The sequence below is a fragment of the Rana temporaria genome, chromosome 9 (genome assembly GCF_905171775.1).
Source record: "Rana temporaria chromosome 9, aRanTem1.1, whole genome shotgun sequence".
NCBI classification, from domain to species: Eukaryota; Metazoa; Chordata; class Amphibia; order Anura; family Ranidae; genus Rana; species Rana temporaria.
In genome coordinates this window covers 121140072-121161407 of record NC_053497.1, presented here as the reverse complement: position 1 = coordinate 121161407, position 21336 = coordinate 121140072, and the positions used below count along the sequence as shown (strand labels likewise).

The following is a 21336-nucleotide window of genomic DNA, read 5'->3' as shown; positions in this document are numbered from 1 at the left end:
AGTTCCTCGGGGGTGGGGCTTAATGTAAACCATTTCATAAAAGATATAGAAACCTCCATAACATTGTGTACCTTTTAAAAAAAAAATATATATATATATAGCAAAATCAGTATAAACGTCACTCTCCTGATGGTGTATATAACCTATAATAATGTATTTGCTTTAGGAACAAAAAATGCTGGAAAAGCTAGACTTTGAACGTCGCTTGGAATTGGGCCAGAGAGAGCATGCTCAGCTTCTCTTGCAGAGCAATTCTCATAAGGATGAGATCTTACAGACAGTCAAAGAGGTAAGTGTAGAAGTTGGTAGCTGATACAAGCACATGCCTCTGCACTTAGACCTTCCGTCTATCTGAGGACCTGTTTATAAATGGTTTTGGGTTGTATTTTTTATTTGACTTTTTAAAATGTGTTTTAAACGAATGGTTTATATCGATTTTATATACACAGTATGCATTTTAAGGGTCAGCTTCAAATTATAGCCTGCAGAAAGGTAGCCCAGATGCCCAACCTTTCCAGTTTTTCAAGTGTTTCCATGTTTTTATGGTCACTCTTGACTCAAACACAAAGCCAAACTAGAGGGCAGGTAAACTTCATCCACAACATTGCTCTGAACCAACTGGGGCTGTTTGTTACAGAATATGACATTATACGTGAGATGGGGGGCAGGCTTCCTAATGATAAGGTCAAGATAAGCAACCTCTGTTATTATTATTATTATTATTTATGTAGCGCCAACAGTTTTGAGCAGCGCTTTACTTTTAACCTCCATTCACATCTAGGCGACAAAACGCCCGACGCCGGACGCTTGTGCCGCTAGAGGGGGAAATTTCCCATTGCTGTCTATGGAGATGGTTCACATCTCATAGACGCCGTACGCCTGTCGCCTGAAAAAAAGTCCCGGACCCTTTTTTTCAGGCGACATTGGCGTTCGCCCATTGACAGCAATGGGAAGAATTTGAAAAAAAAAAAAAAAAGATACACTATCCGCGGCAAAATACGCGGCGTTGCTTGTCGCGGAGATGTGAATGGAGCCTTAGTTGTCTCACTCTGCAAGAACTAAAATAAGAGAGCGCTTACTGGAAGCGAATTGGAGAATTCACTGGACTTGAACACTGATTTTCTTCTCTTACATGCATCGGGCATGGCTTGTTTATATACTAATAAGTTGTTTGCTGTTTTTCTATGTCAGGATATATTTAGGTTAGGAATGAGGGCCCCCTAGTGGTGGACTGACACTTTGCATTTGTGTTTCCCAGGAGCAATCCAAGTTAGAGAAGGGGCTCAATGAACATCACCGCCAGATGCAGAGTGACCGTCTGAGGCTACAGGATCAGCTAAAGCATATGGAGAAGGGAACATCACACCGTATAGCATACTTGCTAGAAAAAAACCGCAGGTGAGGTCTCCGATTCCAAGTCTTCTTGTTTAATTGTCACCACAAAAAAGTCTTATTCAGAGATATGATATTGTAATAAAATGAGGAGCAGTTAAAATTATCCAAGTGACAGGGGGACCTAAAAGAATTCACAAAGAACTTGACAAATGCATATCGTTTTAATGTATCCGGAGCTCCTAGGGTGTTTTTTATGAAAACATTTTTTTTTTTGGGCAGCAGATGCTCAGTGTTTGATTTATGCACTGTGTCTCTAGTGGCTCTTGGTTTCCTTGAAACTTTCCTCCATTTATTCCCCTCCCTACCTGCTGTAATCTCCGGGTGCAGCAGGGGTTAATAGAAATGAGGGAGCTGTCATTTGCACTCATCAAGAGTGCCCAACTATGCCCACACTTTCTGCCCAGCTCCACCATTTATTGAACCTGTTCTACAGCTTCTCTGAATGAAACGGGGTTTATGAATGGAGGGGGCAGATCTTTCAATCATCCTCCATTCATAGAACGTTTCATTCATAGAAATGGTAGAACTGCCTTTTATGAATGGCGGAGCTGGGCAGCAATGGCGGGCATAGTCGGGCTCTCTTGAGAAATGAAAATGACAGCTCCCTCAGTTCTATTAACCCCCGCTGCACCAGGATATGACGGCAGGTGGAAGAGAATCAGTGGGGGAAAATTTTAAGGAAACCAGGAGTCAACAGTACAAGGGACACAGTCATTATACACCTATGCTTTAAACGTTATCCTAATCATGGAAAGTAACCCTTAACTCTAACTTTAACCATTATTTCTACTTCTAAACTTCAACCAAGCCCTTCAAATGACTGCTGCCCTGCATATTTTACACTCTCTGCAATGCCTTCTCTTTAAGTTTATATGGGGCCCGGTCAAACCGAGACTGAACAGATACCTACTTTATAAGCCTAAACTTCAGGGAGGGTTGGGGATGCCAAACATCACCTATTATTACAAAGTGGCTCAGATAGATTCCCTTTGTAACGGAATGACCCATGACACCCAGAGACTTTGGATGAGGGGTACTCCTGTACCGGCGTCACCAAGGAGTCTTATGTCTAGGGTCACCTTATGTCCGATAGGGCCATAGGGTGACTGAGAAATTATATCCTAAATTACAGGACAGGGGACATTACTGATAGCTCATATTGCAGGAGATATTGCAAAGTGTTGGTTTATTCTATGACTCATCTCTCTGTGTAGACTGTTGACATGCTAATTGAGTCTGGTCCAGGATCTCTCATTATGTATGCTAAATACTGTTGTGTGTGTGTGGAATGGAACTTGTCAAGCTGTATGCGGAGACAGAACGTCTGTCTAAAGATGTGGATTGAGGGGTATTCATTGTGTGATGGTGTTTTGTTTGAATTCTGTTAATGAAGGAATGTGACTTCTCAGGTGGAGTGATTAGGACATGATAATTATAGACCGGCGCCGACATGTCTAGAATGTTTAGCAATTAGCCATCTGAAGGTGTATTGAAGCCCCCCCAGGGTGTGGGTGGAGAGTTTGATTGTTCCTGTGATCACTGAAGCATGCCTTGAAAACTGTATATAAACTTGAGAGCTAGCCATTAAAGTTGTCTTGCATTTGAAACCAGAACACAGAGCAAGTCTCGTTATTCTGGGAAATGGGATGTCTGATGTCTGTTGGAGGGTTGGAGTGTCAGATGAGCTGTCGTGGGTTGATGGAAGGTCGTAAACGGTGGTGACCGTTACACTCTTGCTCAACTGTTAGCAGCAAAGGTCGCACTTCTCTGGTCCCTTATCGATGTAGTAGACACTGACCTGGTCCCACTCTCTTCTTTACCTGACCTGGCTCCCCCTTCAACTATGCCCTAAACCTTTAAACCCTGTCCTGTCCCACACCTTTGTGGTATGGGACTCTATAAAATGTTCAGTCTAACTGGTATCACCACACCACCTTCCTTTTAAAATATTTTCCTGCCCTTTATTCCCCCGGGTTTAGAGAGTCCTCAAAGCTACCACTGGTGGTGTAGCAAGGGTTTAATGAAGGTTCAGTCTTTAGTGTCCTCTCGAAGCATCGCCACCTTTCAATACCTCAAGGATGCAGATTCTGAGAAATTCTACTATCTCGATATCCATCGGCTGCTAGAATCCATGACAAAAAACCATGGCGGTCAATAGCTGTGACAGCATTTAAAAACCAGATGCCAGACGTCCCCCATAACCCAATGTCCTATCTCTTTATTATATTTTTCCATACTAAACAACTCTTAACGTGCGTGTCCCCTCTTAACGCTTTAACTAGGAAATGGACTTTTGTGCCATGAAAACGTAAACAAAAATCAGGGGGCATTATTATTATGTTTCTGCCGTAATGTAATAACTTTAGAAAACACCTTCAAAGTCTTGTCCCGGTGGTACTTTACTCTGGCTAGAATTGTTAAATGCCTCCCTACCTGCCCCTCTACATGTTTTAGGGGATCCTTAGACCTAGGAGACATGAAGCATATATGGTGGACATGCTATAGAATGCATGAAGGTAAAAAACCTTCAGCCTTTACAACCACTTTTAAGGAAGTACTAAATGTGTAAGAGTAATGTCACAGGCAAAAAGTCACCAGTGAAAGGATCGCTAGAATATGCAGGGAGAACACTCGCATGCTTTGTATGTTTCACCCCCTTGCTGCTAAAAACATTTCAGAGAGTAGGCTTCTGGCAAGGGAGCCATATTTCACTCATCCAGCCGGTGATGTAGTGACACATGCAAACGGGTGAGTGTTTTAATTTACTTCCATTCTGTGTCCCTCAGAGCAATTCGGCTGTTGGCGAGTTTTCACTAGCAGCTGAATTGCGAGTGTATCAGGCAAGAGGTGAGAAATGAAAATCCATTGGCTGAGTAACTATAATAATGGTTTTAAATTGAATTTCTTTTTGCAGACAGAAGCAAAGCTCTGCCATTCTGAAGTCTCTGGAAGATGAAAGGTTAGTAATATTATTGCAGTCATAAATAGGTGACATTAAAAACTCAGTTTGCCATAAACTATTATTTCCCAAATTGTGTCCTTGGACAGCAAATGAGATCGGTACTACCTCTAACGGGAAACACATCACCAAAAAACACATTAAAAGGAAGTTCTGCTGAATTGGTCGATATGTGAGTTTCCTCCTTCAGATGGGAAACTTTGTGCTGGAACCCAGGGTGGAGACAATGAGCTCCCTTGTACTGTCCTTCTCCATCTTTCTTTATTTTGGCTTCTTACCATGACGGGTTTGGGTGGTGAAGCAGAGCCCCTTCTTTCTCATTTATGCCCCTTGGACCAATGAGCATGCAGTTTGGGGGCCCCTCCTCAGCTCCATGATCCTGGAACACCCCAGGCTCAGGCCCCTTGGGAGTCGCAGGCCACTTAAGCCACTCCTGCATTTACTGTGACTCGGTGGCCCTGGGTGTCTCTTCTGACAGGGGCGCATCCTGGAGAATGGTGTCAGGCTTTGACTGCTGGCCCAATAAATGTGATGGGTAAGAGACGGTTTCTTGCAGGCCACTTTTGGTTCCAGGTTCCATCGCATTGGCGCGGATGCCCTCACGTCGGGTGTTTGGGTAGCCCTTGCACACTGCTGCACCCTTGCCATCATGTATCCAGGAGAGGTGACTGCATCATTGACTAAAGTAACCCGAGGTACGAGCATTGTTGGAGGTGATAGGCTTGACTGTAAGTTTTCTAATTTACCTGTTTTGGGTGTTAATGTTTTTTTTTTTTTTACTGTTGGACTCTTGGATCTTTTTAGTGACCTCTTGTAGTCCTGTTTTGACCCTGTTGGCTCTGTCTTCCTAGCATTAGGGTGTAGTGTAGTGCTGTTGCTAAGGGCAATGTAGAGCTATTTTTTATTTTTCTCAAGCCCAGGTTCTCGATAAAGCCTAACTTCTTTCTGTTCCTGCGGGTTGGGACGTGACTGCCGCAGGAGTGTATTCCCGGAAGTGGGTGCAAATACCTCATGTATGTCTTTAGATGAGAACCTCATTAGGTTTTGATCACATTATTATCTAAATATATTTTTGTTGTGAAGTTGGTCCTCTATGACATTATAGAGTTTTTTTCTAATATAGAATTAACTTTCTCTGCAGTTAGATATACTACCTTTGTTTTATATCACTCTTTTGAGAGATTCAGATCTGTAATACTCATAGTTCACTTGATGGAATGTGAGCTTTCATTGTTTTTTTCCCCCTCCCTTCTTCGTTGATTTCTTGGTAATCTTCACTTGTGCTGTCCTAGAAAATGATTTGGGAAATACAGAGTTAGACTTTGTGCTAACTCTATTTCCAGTGATGTTCCAGGACAGCCAGACCCACCCCTGTTCTATGTTCTTTTTTTTGTTTGGCTTCACTTCATGTCCTTTAGGTCTTATCCAATACGGACTAGTTCAGCAGAAGGATTTCCTTTTTAAGTGTTTTTTGTGATGTGTTTTTGGTTCCTGTTGGAGACCATGCCTATCTCATGCTGTCCTGGAAGTAAATCTACCCATAAGTCTAAAGCCGGCCATAGATGATGCAACTCTTTCCTGCAACAGGTTGCAGAAAACAAAATCGCTTGAATAACCCATCTACACAGTCAGCAGGGATGGGGGTATCCTTCAAAGCTATTGTGTTCTTCTAGTGGGAGAATAAGGAGCCTTCCCTGCTGTAAGAACACAATGATTATTGCTAGTGCCTATAGCCGCTGACAATAATTGCATGTAAAAATCCAGCATGCTGGTTGTACCCAAGCCAATCTATGGATTGGCTTGAGTACAATTAACCTAACCATACAATCTCGGCTGGTCCCTGCTCAACCGGCTGAGATTGGAACCATATTTGGCCAGCTTAACACCTGATTTCGCATTTAATAGATGCTGAAGAGGGTAAACCACTTGCCATTTTCTTACACCTAACCCAGATTTGTAGCAGGAGTAACGAAACTCCAATTTGCTGAGAACAATTTTGTGTGGACTGACCCCATAGTGCATGGCCAGCTTTAGGCCCATTTCTAGGGTAAAATAAATGGGGGGGGGGGGGGCTGGGCAGGGGTGTTCCCAGGTGAGGCTTCCAGTGTGTGCATCCTGAACAATAAAGTTTTAAGAATATGTTGACATCATCAGCATGCAGCCGGTCTTTGTGGTTCAAAAATAAACAGGATGTTAGCGTTCGATGCACAGCAAAAATACTGTAGGTGCAATGGTAAATACTGCGTATAGCAATGAGAGGTACAATGATGACCATCTTTTTTTTCCAATATAGATTATATAGAAATCTGTTTTGCATTTACTGAACCAGTAGGCATTGCTAATTATTTTTTTCAGGATTAATCACACCTTTTTCTAAGGTTTTTTTTTTTTTTTAGTTATACCCAGGGTAGGTTATGGTTAGACACCTTTGCTGTCTGTGTTCTTTTGGTGAGATTTCTCCTCATTTTCTGTCTGAGACCCAGCAGAAAATAAGAAAAAAATCTCCCCCAAGACAGCAGCTACAAGAACAGGAGTCCCTATTGGTAGATTTCCCCTTGCCTCCATTAAAAACTATAAACATTTCAATTTCTCCTATCTTTTTGTCCTGGTGATGATGAGAGAGGATGCATCTTCTGGCAGAGGTTCTAACTCTTCACAATTCTATCCAAAACTTAATAAAAAATATAATAAAATAAAATTGACTTCAGAAACACGTTAAATTGGTGTGTACAAAAAAATAATGGTTATAATCTTTGGGAGGTCACAGTCTTGAAAATCATTCTCTTAGTGACATGTCCAAATATGTTGTATTGCATAGGATAAAAATGGAGCAGCTTATGGCCATCACGCAGGAAGAGGCAGAAAACCTTAGACGGAAAGAAGTTGCTGGTAAGTACCAAACCTGCCTGTGTAACTTATTGTCTTTAACCGTTTCCTGTTTACTCTCTTTGCTTATTGGGAAGAGACATTGAAAAGCATTTGTTAAAACATAGATAGAAATGTGTATATTGTGCATTGAAAGTATGTTTCCGTTCTTCTTTTTTTTTTTTTAAAGGTAACTTTATTGTACATAATAAATGCAATGTACATAACATTTGTGCAAATGTAACCTAAATCAACATAAAGGAAAAAAGCAATGAGCAAACCTTGCTCAGGTATCGCAACACAAAAAGTGTAAAGTGTTTATTCATTACATGTAGACCATGGACCGAGGGACCAAACATGTCTCATGGATATTTCTACAGGTGTAAAACAAGTATCATCAATGGAATAATGTATAACAATACAACTATCAGGCAGAATGGAGTAGGAATACAACAATGATACTCTTATCCTTAAAGGGTCACTAAAGGAAAACATTTTTTAGATAAATAGCTTCCTTTACCTTACTGCAGTCCTGGTTTCATGTCCTCATTGTTCGTTTTTGCTTTGATGTTGCTGTAATTCCTCTCTGTTCTGGACACTTCCTGGTTGTCTGTTTCCTGATCACCACAGTACTGGGAGCTTTCTCACTGTGGTGACTAATCAAGGAGGTGTGTCTAAAACCCCTCAGCACCAATCCAGTTTCGCTTTGCAAAACCTTCACTGCCCTCTATTGGCTCTTTGTCTCTGTACATCAGAGAACCAGGAAACAACAGCAAAAACTAAACTAAACTGTAGGTACATTATATGATTGTTTTTTTATCTATTTTTAATCATTTTTAAAATGAATCAGTTAACTATTATGTCTCTATACCCTGTAAACAGTCATTTCAGCAAAAAATTTGTTTTCCTTTTAGTGACCCTTTAAGCCCTACTTTATGTACTAGGTGGTATTGTTTGATCAAAATTTACCCATAAACCTCAGACTTTATGAAATTTACAAGGACAACCTCTGGCTTCATATGTCAGTTTGTACAATGGGATTGCTTGATTAATGAGAGTAAGCCAAAAAGCTATAGTAGGGGGGCTGATGACTTCCAGTGCATGGTAATAGATTTTTTTTAGCATAATATGAAACTTGACGCAGGAAGAGTTGGGCGTTTTTAGAGAGCGACTCATCATCCATGTATGTTTCAGTTCTAATTGTAATTGGTGAGCTGTTGCTAATGACAGGATTGCTATAAGTGAAAAAAGGGTTAACACTGGCTCCTCCAGTAACATTAACACTGATTATCGCTAACTTCACATTACCTACCCTGTAACCCTAATACTAGCCCTCCCTGTAACCCCAACACTGACCCACCCTGTAACTTTCCCATTAATCCATTTTGTAACTCTAACACTGACCCTCACACGAACACTCCCTGTAACCCTAATACTGATCTTCCCTTCAGAGCTGGTGTATGGATGGAGAGCAAAGTGGGAAACGGCCGAAAGCCCTTACATTCTAAAGGGCCCCCAGAAGCTGCATACTATATTCAACTCCAATGTAAGGTGAATGAAAAAATGTACTTCAGGTTAGATCCATCCATCCATTGGTCACGCCACTCTGACGTGTTTCACCCACATTGGGCTTAATCATAGAGCCCAATCCCAATGTGAGTGAAACATGTTAAAGAGGTGTGAGCGATGGGCTGGGATCTGAGCTGAAGCCAGTTTTTCATTCTGCTTACATTGGGGTTGAATACAGTGTGTGGCGGTATCTGCATACCATATTGCATTTTGGAGTGAGATGTGCTCTGTTTCTGCCAGCACCCGAATACAAAGTTTGAACTTTGGAGACCGACACTATAGGCTTGGAGTGGCGTCGATCTGTTATGTTGTTTATAAAAATATGGTGCTTTAACTTTTTACCGCAGCTAGAAGCACACAATGCTTTCCTATGACACCCTTCACACACTACAGTTACCTGCGGTTTTGTTACCCGCGGTTTTGTGTGGATAGAAAAAATAGAACTGAATGCGTCCAGGTGCGATTTACCGCAACTATCGGCACATAACCGCAGGTAACCGCAGTGCACTGTGTCAGCTGCGTTTGGTATGAATCTTAAGGGGGAACTCCACGCCAAATTTCAAATAAAAAACCGGCATGGGTTCCCCCTCCAAGAGCATACCAGGCCCTTGGGTCTGCTATGGATTTTAAGGGGAACCCTGTACGCCGAAAAAACAGCATGGGGGTCCCCCCAAAATCCATACCAGACCCGTATCCGAGCACGCAGCCTGGCCGGTCAGGAAAGGGGGTGGGTACAAGCCAGCGCCCCCCCCCCCTCCTCCTTAACCGTACCAGGCCGCATGCCCTCAACATGGGGAGGTAGGTGCTTTGGGGCAGGGGGGGCCCTGCGGCCCCCCCCACCCCAAAGCACCCTGTCCCCATGTTGATGAGGACAGGGCCTCTTCCCAACAACCCTGGCCGTTGGTTGTCGGCGTCTGCGGGCGAGAGCTTATCGGAATCAGGGAGCCCCCTTTAATAAGGGGGCCCACAGATCCCAGCCCCCCACCCTAGGTGAATGAGTATGGGCTTTCTTCTTTTAAGCTCTTTTACGAGCGGGGGCCCCAGGCTTTTTCGACGTCTTCTCTGTTGTCTCCTGCCGGGGGGGGGGGTCCCGGTCTTCACCGCCGTCTGGTTCTCTTCCGTCGGGGGCCCCCCTCTCTCTTCTTTAGCTCTTTTACGAGCGGGGGGCCCCGGGCTTCTGTCGCCTAACAATACGTGCAACAGGGCTGTTCTCTCACTAGATGCAGACAAGGCCTTTGATGGCATAGAGTGGAACTTTTTGTGGCATACATTACTACATTACCCAAGTTTGACTTTGGTCCACGTTTCATTCAGTGGGTAAATATCCTCTTTTCAGCCCCCATTGAAAGTAAGACACTGCCCCAAAGTATTTAAAAACTGGTGAAATATTGTTTGCACTGTGCAAGATTGGTGCTTTATCCCACCACTCCTTGTTTCTAAAATGGCACCCTTGAGTATCCATGAGAATGTAGTCCAACTGTCATCCAAACTACTGCTAATATTTTTTAATTTTTTTTCCTCACTCGTAAACTTATAGCACAGAGATAGTTATCTCCTATCTACCTTTGCACAATGTTAAGATGATGCTATATTTGAGAGGGAAAAACTAACCTATGAGTACTGGGGCTGTCCAAAGAAATTAAAAAATAAAAAATATGGTCCCCTGTCGCCTTCCTTACTAGCCTATTCCTCCACTCACCCTCCATACCTAGTCAGTCGACCTTCTAAATACTGTATTTTGTTATACTTCTGATGAGACTGGATGATGTTCCCTGTTGAAAATGTCGCTATATTTCTATTTGCCTTCTGAGCTGTCACACTGGGTTATCATCTGATATTACCAAGTGTGATGTGTATACTATAATGTACACTCTTATTTAAATTACTGTACAGCCGTGGCCAAAAGTTTTGAGAATGACACAAATATAAAATTTCACAAAGTCTGCTGCTTCAGTGTTTTTAGATCCTTTTGTCAGATGTTACTATGGTATACTGAAGTATAATTACACACATTTCATAGGTTTTAAAGGCTTTTATTGACAATTATATGAAGTTTGCAACAAGTCAATATTTGCAGTGTTGACCCCTTGTTTTCAAGACCTCTGCAATTCGCCCTGGCATGCTGTCAATCAACTTCTGGGCCACATCCTGACTGATGGCAGCCCATTCTTGTATAATCAATGCTTGGAGTTTGTCAGAATTTGTGTGTTGGGGGTTTTTTCACCCGCCTCTTGAGGATTGACCACAAGTTTTGAATTGGATTAGGGTCTGGGGAGTTTCCAGGCCATGGACCCAAAATTGTGATGTTTTGTTCCCCAAGCCATTTAGTTTTCATCATGCTGGAAAAGGCATTGTTTCTCACCAAACTGTTCTTGCATAGTTGGGAGAAGTTGCTCTCGAATGATATTTTTGTACCATTCTTTATTCATGGCTGTAAAATTTGGAGTGAGTCCACTCCCTTGGGTGATAAGCAACCCCACACATGAAAGGGCTCAAGATGCTTTACTGTTGACATGACACAGGACACAGAGCTCACCTTTTCTTCCCTGGACAAGGTTTTTTCTGGATGCCACAAACAATCGCAAAGGGTATTCATCAGATAAAATGACTTTACCCCAGTCCTCAACCGTCCAATCCCTGTACCTTTTGCAGAATATCAGTCTGTCCCTGATGTTTTTCCTGGAGAAAAGTGGCCTTTTTGCTGCCCTTCTTGACACCAGACAATCCTCCAAAATTCTTCACCTCACACTGCGCATGCAGATTAATTCACACCTGCCTGCTGCCATTCCTGAGCAAGCTCTGCACTGGTTGTGCCCTGATCTTGCAGCTAAATTAACGGTAGAAGACGGTCCTGGCGCTTGCTGGACTTTCTTGGGTGCCCGTTGCAATCTTGGAGCAATTTCTTTGTCTGTTAATTCCTTTTTGTGCAAAGCAATGATGACTGCACATGTTTCCTTGCAGGTAACCATGGTTAACGGAGGAAGAACAATGATTTCAAGCACCATCCTCCCTTTAAAACTTCCAGTCTGTTATTCTAACTCAATCAGCATTACAGAGTGATTTCCAGCCTTGTTCTCATCAACATTAACACCTGTGTTAGCAAGAGAATCACTGACATGTCAGCTGGTCCTTTTCTGGCATGGCTGAAATGCAGTGGAATTTTTTTTTGGGGGGGGAGCAAAGAGCAAAGAGGGACTCTGCAATTAATTGCAATTCATCTGATCGCTCTTCATAACATTCTGGAGTATGTGCAAACTGCCATGATAAAAATTGAGGCAGCAGACTTTGTGAAAATGTATATTTGTGCCATTCTCAAAACTTTTGGCCACAGCTGTACATTGTGCTACTTGGGTGTTATGATGCTTATTAATGTTGATTTGTATAAGGATTGATATTGTGTCGCTGCTATTTTCTATGTTTTATTTTGATGTTGATTTTTTTTTGTTCTGTAAACTAATGTCAAATATTCAATAATTACTATCTCATTAAAAAAAATCCCTGGCACAGCAGCTAGGTAGACCAACCTGTTAATGCCCACCTCTCTGTGTCACCAGCGGCAATGCAGAAAATGCTGGCGGAAAGTTACAAGAACAAGCTCTTGCAAATGGCTTTTGAAGCAAGGCGTCAGGAGATGGTTTACCAGACATGCTCCAGGTGAGGTGGAAAAACCCCAGATTGCCAATAGTAAGACTGGGTACTGTCAATGATTGTGTGCTGCTTCATGACAAGTCACAGAATAACGGGTGATAGGTTTCTGCTAGCTAATTATTGCATCGCTACAAGACCAGAGATAGTTAGTCATTAAATGACTTTTCTTTTATTCGTGACATTGTCAGATCTTGGTCAGCTTTTTTTTTTTATATATCTTTTATTGACTGCTGTATTTTAACCACTTAAGGACCGCCTAACAACGATATACGTCGGCAGAATGGCACCGCTGGGCACAATCCCGTACCTGTGCGTGATTGTATAAAGCCCAGCGGTGGGTCCCGGCCGCGCTCCTGCGACCGGGTCCGAGGCTCCGTGACCTCGGCCGTGGGACTCACGGACCCGATCGCCGCTACAGTCCCGCGATCGGTCCCTGGAGCTGAAGAACGGGGAGAGCCGTGTGTAAACACGGCTTCCCCATTCTTCACTGTGGCGCTGTCATCGATTGTGCATCCCTATATTAGGGAACACACAATCAATGACGTCAGACCTACAGCCACACGCCCCTACAGTTGTAAGCACACTTCAGGGAACACATAACCCATTGGTTAACTCCCAAACTGCAACTGTAATATTTACAATAAACAATGCATTTTAAATGCATTTTTTGCTGTGAAAATGACAATGGTCCCAAAAATGTGTCAAAATTGTCTCGAAGTGTCCGACATAATGTCGCAGTCACGAAAAAAAATCGCTGATCACCGCCATTAGTAGTAAAACATTTTTTTTTTATAAAAATGCAATAAAACTATCCCCTATTTTGTAAACGCTATAAAGGGCTGGGCGTAGGTTACGTCATGTCGCAGGCAGTGATTCAACGTATCTTATGGAGTATTTTCAACGTGATTGTGAGCATGCGCACTGGGATGCGTCCACAGGACGGCGCATGCGCCGTTTTTTTCGGCCCATCATTTGCATGGGGTCAAGCATCATTTAAATGGATCACGCCCACTTCCTTCCTACTTTGAATTAGGTGGGCTTACGCCGGCCAATTTACGTTACGCTGGCGCAAGTTTGGGAGCGAGTGCTTTGTGAATACTGTTCTTGCCTCGCTGACTTACGTCGGCGTAGCGCATATAAGATGCGCTACGCCGGTCTAAAGATGCGCCGCTCTACCTGAATCCGGGCCTATGCATCCTGGATCTTGCAACGCATGTAAACGATATATGCATGTAAGCAAACAAAGTGTGCAAAATGTGAATATTAGGCTGTGTTTATACTTCTGGATTTATCCTACTGTTTGCTGATTTCACTTCTAGTGCTTCTTCTAGATGCAACACATTTTAATAGGATACTGTAATTTTCATTTAGTACTTTGATCTTTTTGTTGACAGCCTGGCAGGAATGGATCGCAAACTTCAGGAAATCCAGTCATGGCAGCAGCTGGATCAGAGTAAGGTCATCAGCCAGATCCTTCAGGAGGTATGCGTAGAATGTCCTTTAGAGTGTACCTGTCTCCTCTATAGGCCTAAACCTGAATTCAAAATGGCAATTTCCTTGGAGCTAGTGAACACAAATAAAAATATTTTTTTGGGCTGGGCTTCAGGGCAGGCTATACTTGCCCAAGTATATAATAAAGAGATCCATTTTAAAGTGTAACAATATTTATGAAACTTCTACCTTTTGCTGGTAACATCACCAAGGCATGAGGCATTATGTCTTGATGATTCACTGGTAAACTGTTAGGATGAAACTTTGTAAGTATAAATCAATCCCCCCCAATATGGTTCTGTTTGTTTATTTTGTGGACAAGCGCTGTTTAAAGGGTCTTTCCACGCAAAACCGATATTTGGGATATGGGTAGATGCTGCCAGGAGTTATCCACTGCAGACTTGTATCCTTTGAAAACCACAGCAGAAAAATCTCCCTCATTTCCTTTTTGCAATGTAACCTGAATGAGTGAGCATGGTAATACTGCAAGCAGCTTCTTTGCAGCGCTTTAGGAGCGTTGAATACACCGCTGCTAAAGCGCTCCCTCCCATTGAGGCTCTTTTTTTAACGCCAAAGTGGCTGAAAAACGCCCCAGTGTGAAAGGGGTTTTAGCGGAGCTTTACCAGCGTTTTCAGGCTCTGGCAGTGCGAAAGGGCTCTGAAAGCACTTAGGCTTTCACATTGGCATTGCAGATAAGGCTTCTTTCAGGCGCTTTACGTGCACTTTTTTTAACGCTAAAGCGCTGGAAAAATGCCTAGTGTGAAGGGGGTCTAAGATATAGGGCCAGATTCACGTAGACTCGCGCAAAACTGCGGCGGCGTAACATATGACATTTACGTTACGCCGCCGCAAGTTTTACAGGCAAGTGCTTCATTCTCAAAGAACTTGCCTGTAAAGTTGCGGCGGCGTAGCGTAAATCCCCCGGCGCAAGCCCGTGTAATTCAAATGAGTTGGGTAGGAGGCGTAGAGCATTTAAATTAGGCGCGTTCCCGCGCCGAATGTACTGCGCATGCGCCGTCCCTAAAACTTCCCGACGTGCATTGCGCTAAATGACGTCGCAAGGACGTCATTGGTTTTGACGTGAACGTAAATGGCGTCCAGCCCCATTCACGGACGAGTTACGCAAACAACGTAAAATTTCAAATTGCGACGCGGGAACGATGGCCATACTTAACATTGGATACGCCACCTAGGGGGCATGTTTATCTTTACGCCGCGTATCTCTTACAGAAACGGCGTAAATGTACTGCGACGGGCAAGCTTACGTTCGTGAATCGGCGTAATGACTCATTTGCATATTCTACGCCGACCTCAATGGAAGCGCCACCTAGCGGCCAGCGTAAATATTGCACCCTAAGATACGACGGCGCAGGCCGTCGTATCTTAGGCATGTTTAAGTGTATCTCAATTTGAGAATACATTTAAGCATACGACGGGCTTAGATTCTGAGTTACGTTGGCGTATCTACTGATACACCGGCGTAACTCTTTGTGAATCTGGGCCATAGAGTTTACAGGTAAGTCACTTTTTTTTTTTTCTTTTTAATCCCAAGCATACATTTTATGCCTATGTAACCTTTAATGCTCTTTATTTAACTGCTTCCTTTCCAGTCAGAAATACAGAAAGTGGCCTTTGAGGCCTTGCAGCTGAAGAAAGATTTAATGCATCGGCAGATACGAGAACAGGTGGGTGTGATCTGAGAGGGGCTAATCAAGAAGGAATGGAAATTGTTCATGAGGTACTGAGAGACTGAGAGACTGTGTGGCAAACCAGTCAGCATGGATAGGCAGGGTGCGATCCAATGTCATGCACTATAGGCTTTAACCTTAGTTCCACACCCAAAGTAGCTCACCAACATCCTCCCAATTGAATTTTTGTGTGATGGGTATACTATAATCCCTTCACTGCTGCTTGTTGCCATATATTATGGCAGAGCAAAGAATGATAATGAATGGTAACCCATGGCAGCTACATCTCATCTTTCATCAGATTCGAGTAGCTGGAAAATCATGGTTAATTGGTGGCTACAAGACATCACCTATTACCTTTTTAACAAACTTGATAATGGGGCTTCTGCATTAAAGTGGATTTAGGTTTTTGAAAAAAAAAACGGCATTAAGAGAAACAGACTTTGCCATTGAGGGTCACCTACTACTGAGGGTCACCTACTGAAAATTCTAGTTGTCTCTGGTTTACGAACTATCTGAGTTGCTGACCTGGAATAAGCATGCATCAAGTGAAGTCAGTACTCCTGATTTTGATTAGTATTCCAGATTAGTGAGTCAGACAGTACTGAAGTTAATGTTTCGGTATGATGGAACTGGTATGTTCACAAGTAGTTTGGATTTCCTTTTAGAGTATAGTTTTTGCTTGGTGCAATTTCCACTCTGCTGCAGTATGCATTGTGTCTAAATAGGAAGATCCTCTATGCTCACATTTGCCAACATCTCAGCATGTTATTTGGCCTCCTCCTTGCCCTGCCTGGCTGTTGCTTTTTACTTTATTTTTTCATTGCTTTTTGCTGCCATATTTCTCTAGGAGACACCTCATATGTAGCATAGAGAACATCAAGAGTGAGAGAATTTAGCCAATTTAAAGTGTTACTAAACCCAGGAGCCTGCATTCACTATATCTGGTCTCCACACAGAACATGGAAATGCAATTATTTTAGTAAATATAAACGGCTAAATACCCTTTCTCATCAACAGTATACTGTATAGTAGTCTTGTGACTCCTATCAGTGTCTGGTTAAAGCTTGTAGGAGGAGTTCTCTTTCTGCTCTGACTGTCCTATGAGACGGCATGACCCCTGACTTTCTGTCTGGACAGTGCTGATTGGCCCTCTGTGAGCACCCTCCCAAAAAATAAATAGCCAGATTCACGTAGACGTGCCTAACATTAGGCAGGTGTAGCGTATCTCATATATGCTACGCCGCCGTAAGTTAGAAAGGCAAGTGCTAAATTCACAAAGCACTTGCATCCTAAGTTACGGCGGCGTAGCGTAAATGTGCCGGCGTAAGCGCGCCTAATTCAAATTGTGAAGAGGTGGGCGTGTTTTATTCTAATGAATCGTGACCCGACGTGATTGACGTTTTGAACGAACGGCGCATGCGCCGTCCGTGGACGTATCCCAGTGCTCATGCTCCAAATTACGCCGCAAAGACTCATTGGTTTCGACGGGAACGTAAATTACGCCCAGCCCCATTCACAGACGACTTACGCAAACGACGTAAAAATTTCAAAATTCGACGCGGTTCCGACGTCCATACTTAACATTGGCTGCTCCATCTTTTTGGTGGTTTATCTTTACGCCTGAAAACGCCTTACGTAAACAGCATATCTTTACTGCGACGGGCAAGCGTACGTTCGTGAATAGGCGTAACTCACTGATTTGCGCATTTTAGGCGTAAATCAGCGTACAGGCCCCTAGCGGCCAGCGTAAACAGACAGCTAAGATACGCCGGCGCCGGCGGTCGTATCTTGGCTACATTTAAGCGTATCTCAATTTAAGAATACACTTAAATATACAACGGCGCAGATTCGGAATTACGACGGCGTATCTACTGATACGCCGTCGTATCTCTACGTGAATCTGGCTAAAACTCTCTAGCAATACACACCAAACTGAGCATGTGCAGAGTGCCTCCAAGGCTCTGTTCTATCAGCAGATGGATCGGGGGCAGTAAAAGAAGGGGAGGATCAGAGAAGACAGCCTTTTTACACAATGCAGAGGATTAAGGCCTTAGGTTCCACAGTGATTATAACAAGCATGCTTTACTGCATATACAGACTGATTTTACTGTTTTGGGTTTAGTAACATTTTAAGTCATGACCACTCCTCCGGGCTTGATTTATCCAGTACTTTTAGCAATGCCTCCATCCAGAACATTATCATTTTTGTAGAGTTATCTTACTCCATAAAAGTGGCCTCTTCAGTTATTTTCTGAAAGTTTTTCAGATCTTGAACACACCTCATTGGGAAATATTCTTGTTTTTGAAAAAAAAGCATAAAAAAGCTATTCAAAATTCCACCTCCATCAATAACCTCAATCTTGGTATGATTTGATTATTGGTAAACAAAAGGAGAGACAAACTTGTGTTAACAATCTTGCTGGGATAGATAAATAAACTTTAATGTAAGGAATGGAACACTTACTTTGGGAGAAAATGCTGCTTAAAGTCCACCTATTGCCAAAAAAAAATAAAAAATATTAATTGCACCCACATTTGCAGAAAAAAATTATGTTTTTATTTTTATGCAAACTACCGCACAAAGCATTGCAACTGCAAACCCTAGATTGTGTGTGTGTAATGCAGTGTTTCTCAATTCCAGTCCTCAGGCCCCCCCCCAACAGGTCAGGTTTTCAGGATTTCCATTATTTTGCACAGGTGATTTGATCAGTTTCACTGCCTTAGTAATCACCACAGCCTTTTCATCTGAGGGAAATCCTGAAAACCTGACCTGTTGGGGGGGCCTGAGGACTGGAATTGAGAAACACTGGTGTAATGCCAGGCTCCTGCAGACTCTTCCTCAAGCTCGTGGTTCATACCAAGATGTGGACTTTCAGTTAGAGAGCTGATGAAGTGTCAATGAATTATAAGTGTGGGGAGTGCCTTACTTTTGTTAATTCATGACTGCAACTCTGCCTGCTGCGATGGCGGATGTCATTTGTAGTTTATTCATTCACGGATCTCTGTGACGGAACAACATGGCTATGACCCCCGCACAGCTGCAATAAATTTCAGGACCTGACCAGGGAGAAGAGTCTGATAGTACAGTGCCTAAGACCTCATAGCTCTTCAATCCTGACACGTGCACCTCTGTGGTTTTATGGAATTTTTATTAAATGCATATTATTTTTTACTGGATTCTTAAGTTTTAAGTGCAATCATGATTGTATTCCATTCTTAAAGTGGAACTCTACTCCAAACTGTTTTGCATATTGAGTAGAGAAGGGTTAGAGCCAATGTCCGGTTTTTAAAGCTGTCTGTGTCCTCTGGGAAGATTTACTCTCACTTCCTATTCCGGTAACTACCAGGAAGTTACTGTCAAGTGAACTTCCTGTTCTTCCTCTCTGAAAAGCATTGTACAAATATTTTTATAAAAAATTCTTTAGGGGCTGATCAGTATCAGTGGCCTCCCTGGTAAACACTTAAAGGGGTTGTAAAGGTTCGTTTTTTATTTTCTAAATAGGTTCCATTAAGCTAGTGCATTGTTGGTTCACTTACCTTTTCCTTCGATTTCCCTTCTAATAGGTAGATTCAGAGAGAAGTGCCTAAACTTGCGGCGGCATAGCTTAGCCTGTTTAGGCTACGCCGCCGTAAGTTAGCTAGGCAAGTACATGATTCTCAATGTACTTGCCTGCTAATATACGGCGGCGTAGCCTAAAGCGGGCGGGGCGTAAGGGCGCCTAATTCAAATGTGTTGGAGGGGGGCGTGTTTGATGGTAACGAGGCTTGACCTAACGTTAAGACGTTTTTTTTTACTGCGAATGCGCCGGGCGCCTACATTTCCCAGTGTGCATTGCGGCTAAGTACGCCACACGGGCCTATTGATTTCGACGTGGACATAAACGACGTAAATCCCGATTCGCAGACGACTTACGCAAACAACGTAAAAAATTTGAATCTCACGGCGGGAACGGCGGCCATACTTTAACATTGTTATTCCACCTAATAGATGGAATAACTTTAGGCCTGCTAATGCCTTACGGAAACGGCGTAAATCGACTGCGGCGGCCGGGCGTATGTTCGTGAATCGGCGTATCAACTCATTTACATATTCTACGCTGACCGCAATGGAAGCGCCACCTAGCGGCCATCCAAAATATTGCAATCTAAGATAGGACGGCACAAGCCGTCCTATCTTGGATATGTTTAAGCGTATCTCTGTTTGAGCATACGCTTAAACATAAGTCGGCGTAGATTCTGAGTTAGGTCGGCTTATCTACTGATAAGTCGGCCTAACTCTTACTGAATCTACCTATTAATGTTTTTTTTCTTTGTTTTCTTTGTCTGAATTTCTCACTTCTTGTTCCTCCTCAGTAAGCTGTTCTGGCTGACTAACCCCCAGCCAGAACAGCTCGGATGATGGAGGCAAGCTTACTGAGGAGGAACAGGAAGTGAGAAATTCAGACAAAGAAAACAAATTTTAGAAGGGAAATGGAAGGAAAGGGTAAGTGAACCAACAACTAGCTTAAAGGAACATATTTAGAAAATAAAAAACAAACCTTTACAACCCCTTTGATATAATGCATTATGGAGAATGCACTGTAGAGAAGGAGGTGGTAAATACAACTTTCAGTAGTACCTGTGGTCACCAGGACAGGAAGAACGTACAATTCTCCCCAATAGGACATAGACCGTAAAAAACACCTGACTGAGAATCTAACCCACCCTCAGGCTTTTCAGAATTTATTTTTTATGTTTTGTTTGGGGTTACTTTTTCTATATTAAACTTATTTAAAATTTCTTGTAAAATACAGTAACATAATAATTTCACATTTGGCAGTTTATTGGTAGCCTGCCTTATTAATATATGCAATTTATTTTCTGCGTACAATGTAGATCCAATGCATGTACTGCACTTCCTTTTAATACAGCAAAAAACAAACCTTTTGGCTGCCGCAGATGTCTCTCCCTTGTCCCCTCGGCTTTGCTACGGCAGCTCAGATAGCGTATAAGAGTGAGATTTTATTTATCCAATCCCTCCTGTTTCATCTTCTGTCTAGATATTATTAATAGAGGCTGAGTTATTGCATCTGACTCAGCTGGAGGTAAAGAGGCAAGACCTGGACACAGAGGCACTTCAGGTATGTGGTTACCTCGCCGCGTTCCTCCTGAAACGGAAAACCTGTAGGTTTCCTGTGTTTGTCTTGTTAAGTCGTTTGTTCATTGGTGGGTGGGATTTTTGGATGGCCCACGCATTCCGCTTGTCCATTAGCTGGGCTATGATGTCGGCAATATGTGTGCTCATAACATTTTGAGCACCATAAATAATATTTGAGCAATGGGATAGGCTTCCCAAGTGATAATGCCTGCAGAGATGTTATAGGCCCTTTGAAGGTGCTTTATTATCAGAGAGCATTTCCAGCAAGTCTCATTAACATCTGCTTGGGGAGCTGTTTGTAGTGTGCGCCCTTATCTGACACCAGCATTGCTAACATGAGCCATTTGTTGTTCAACCCATACATGAATCCGTTTTTTTTTTTTTTCGTTCAACCAGCGGGTTAAACAAAAAAAAAAAACGGACTAGACTCCCCCATCCACACACTTGATATGGGTCCCCCCCCCCCCACTGAGCTAATGTACTTTGACAGTGGAGAGACGTCCCCGCCTTTAGAATACAACGATCAGCACTGCCGGTTATAGCCAGAAGCGCTGATCGAGCAGCAAAAATCAGACAGGGCG

At 42.9% G+C, this 21336-nt stretch overlaps 1 protein-coding gene across 3 annotated transcripts in view; it reads left to right on the top strand.

Annotated features, from left to right (window-relative positions):
- LRSAM1 (leucine rich repeat and sterile alpha motif containing 1) overlaps positions 1-21336 on the top strand; it is a 96734-nt gene that overhangs the window by 58236 nt on the left and 17162 nt on the right. For 2 of the 3 annotated variants that reach the window (XM_040324338.1, XM_040324339.1), the window contains 8 exons: positions 167-289; positions 1259-1398; positions 4310-4354; positions 7173-7243; positions 12343-12442; positions 13831-13918; positions 15538-15612; positions 20658-20738. In XM_040324338.1, the coding sequence (XP_040180272.1) occupies positions 167-289; positions 1259-1398; positions 4310-4354; positions 7173-7243; positions 12343-12442; positions 13831-13918; positions 15538-15612; positions 20658-20738 (723 nt within the window). The remainder of the gene's footprint in view (positions 1-166; positions 290-1258; positions 1399-4309; positions 4355-7172; positions 7244-12342; positions 12443-13830; positions 13919-15537; positions 15613-20657; positions 20739-21336) is intronic. The other variant, XM_040324340.1, reaches the window with a different exon arrangement.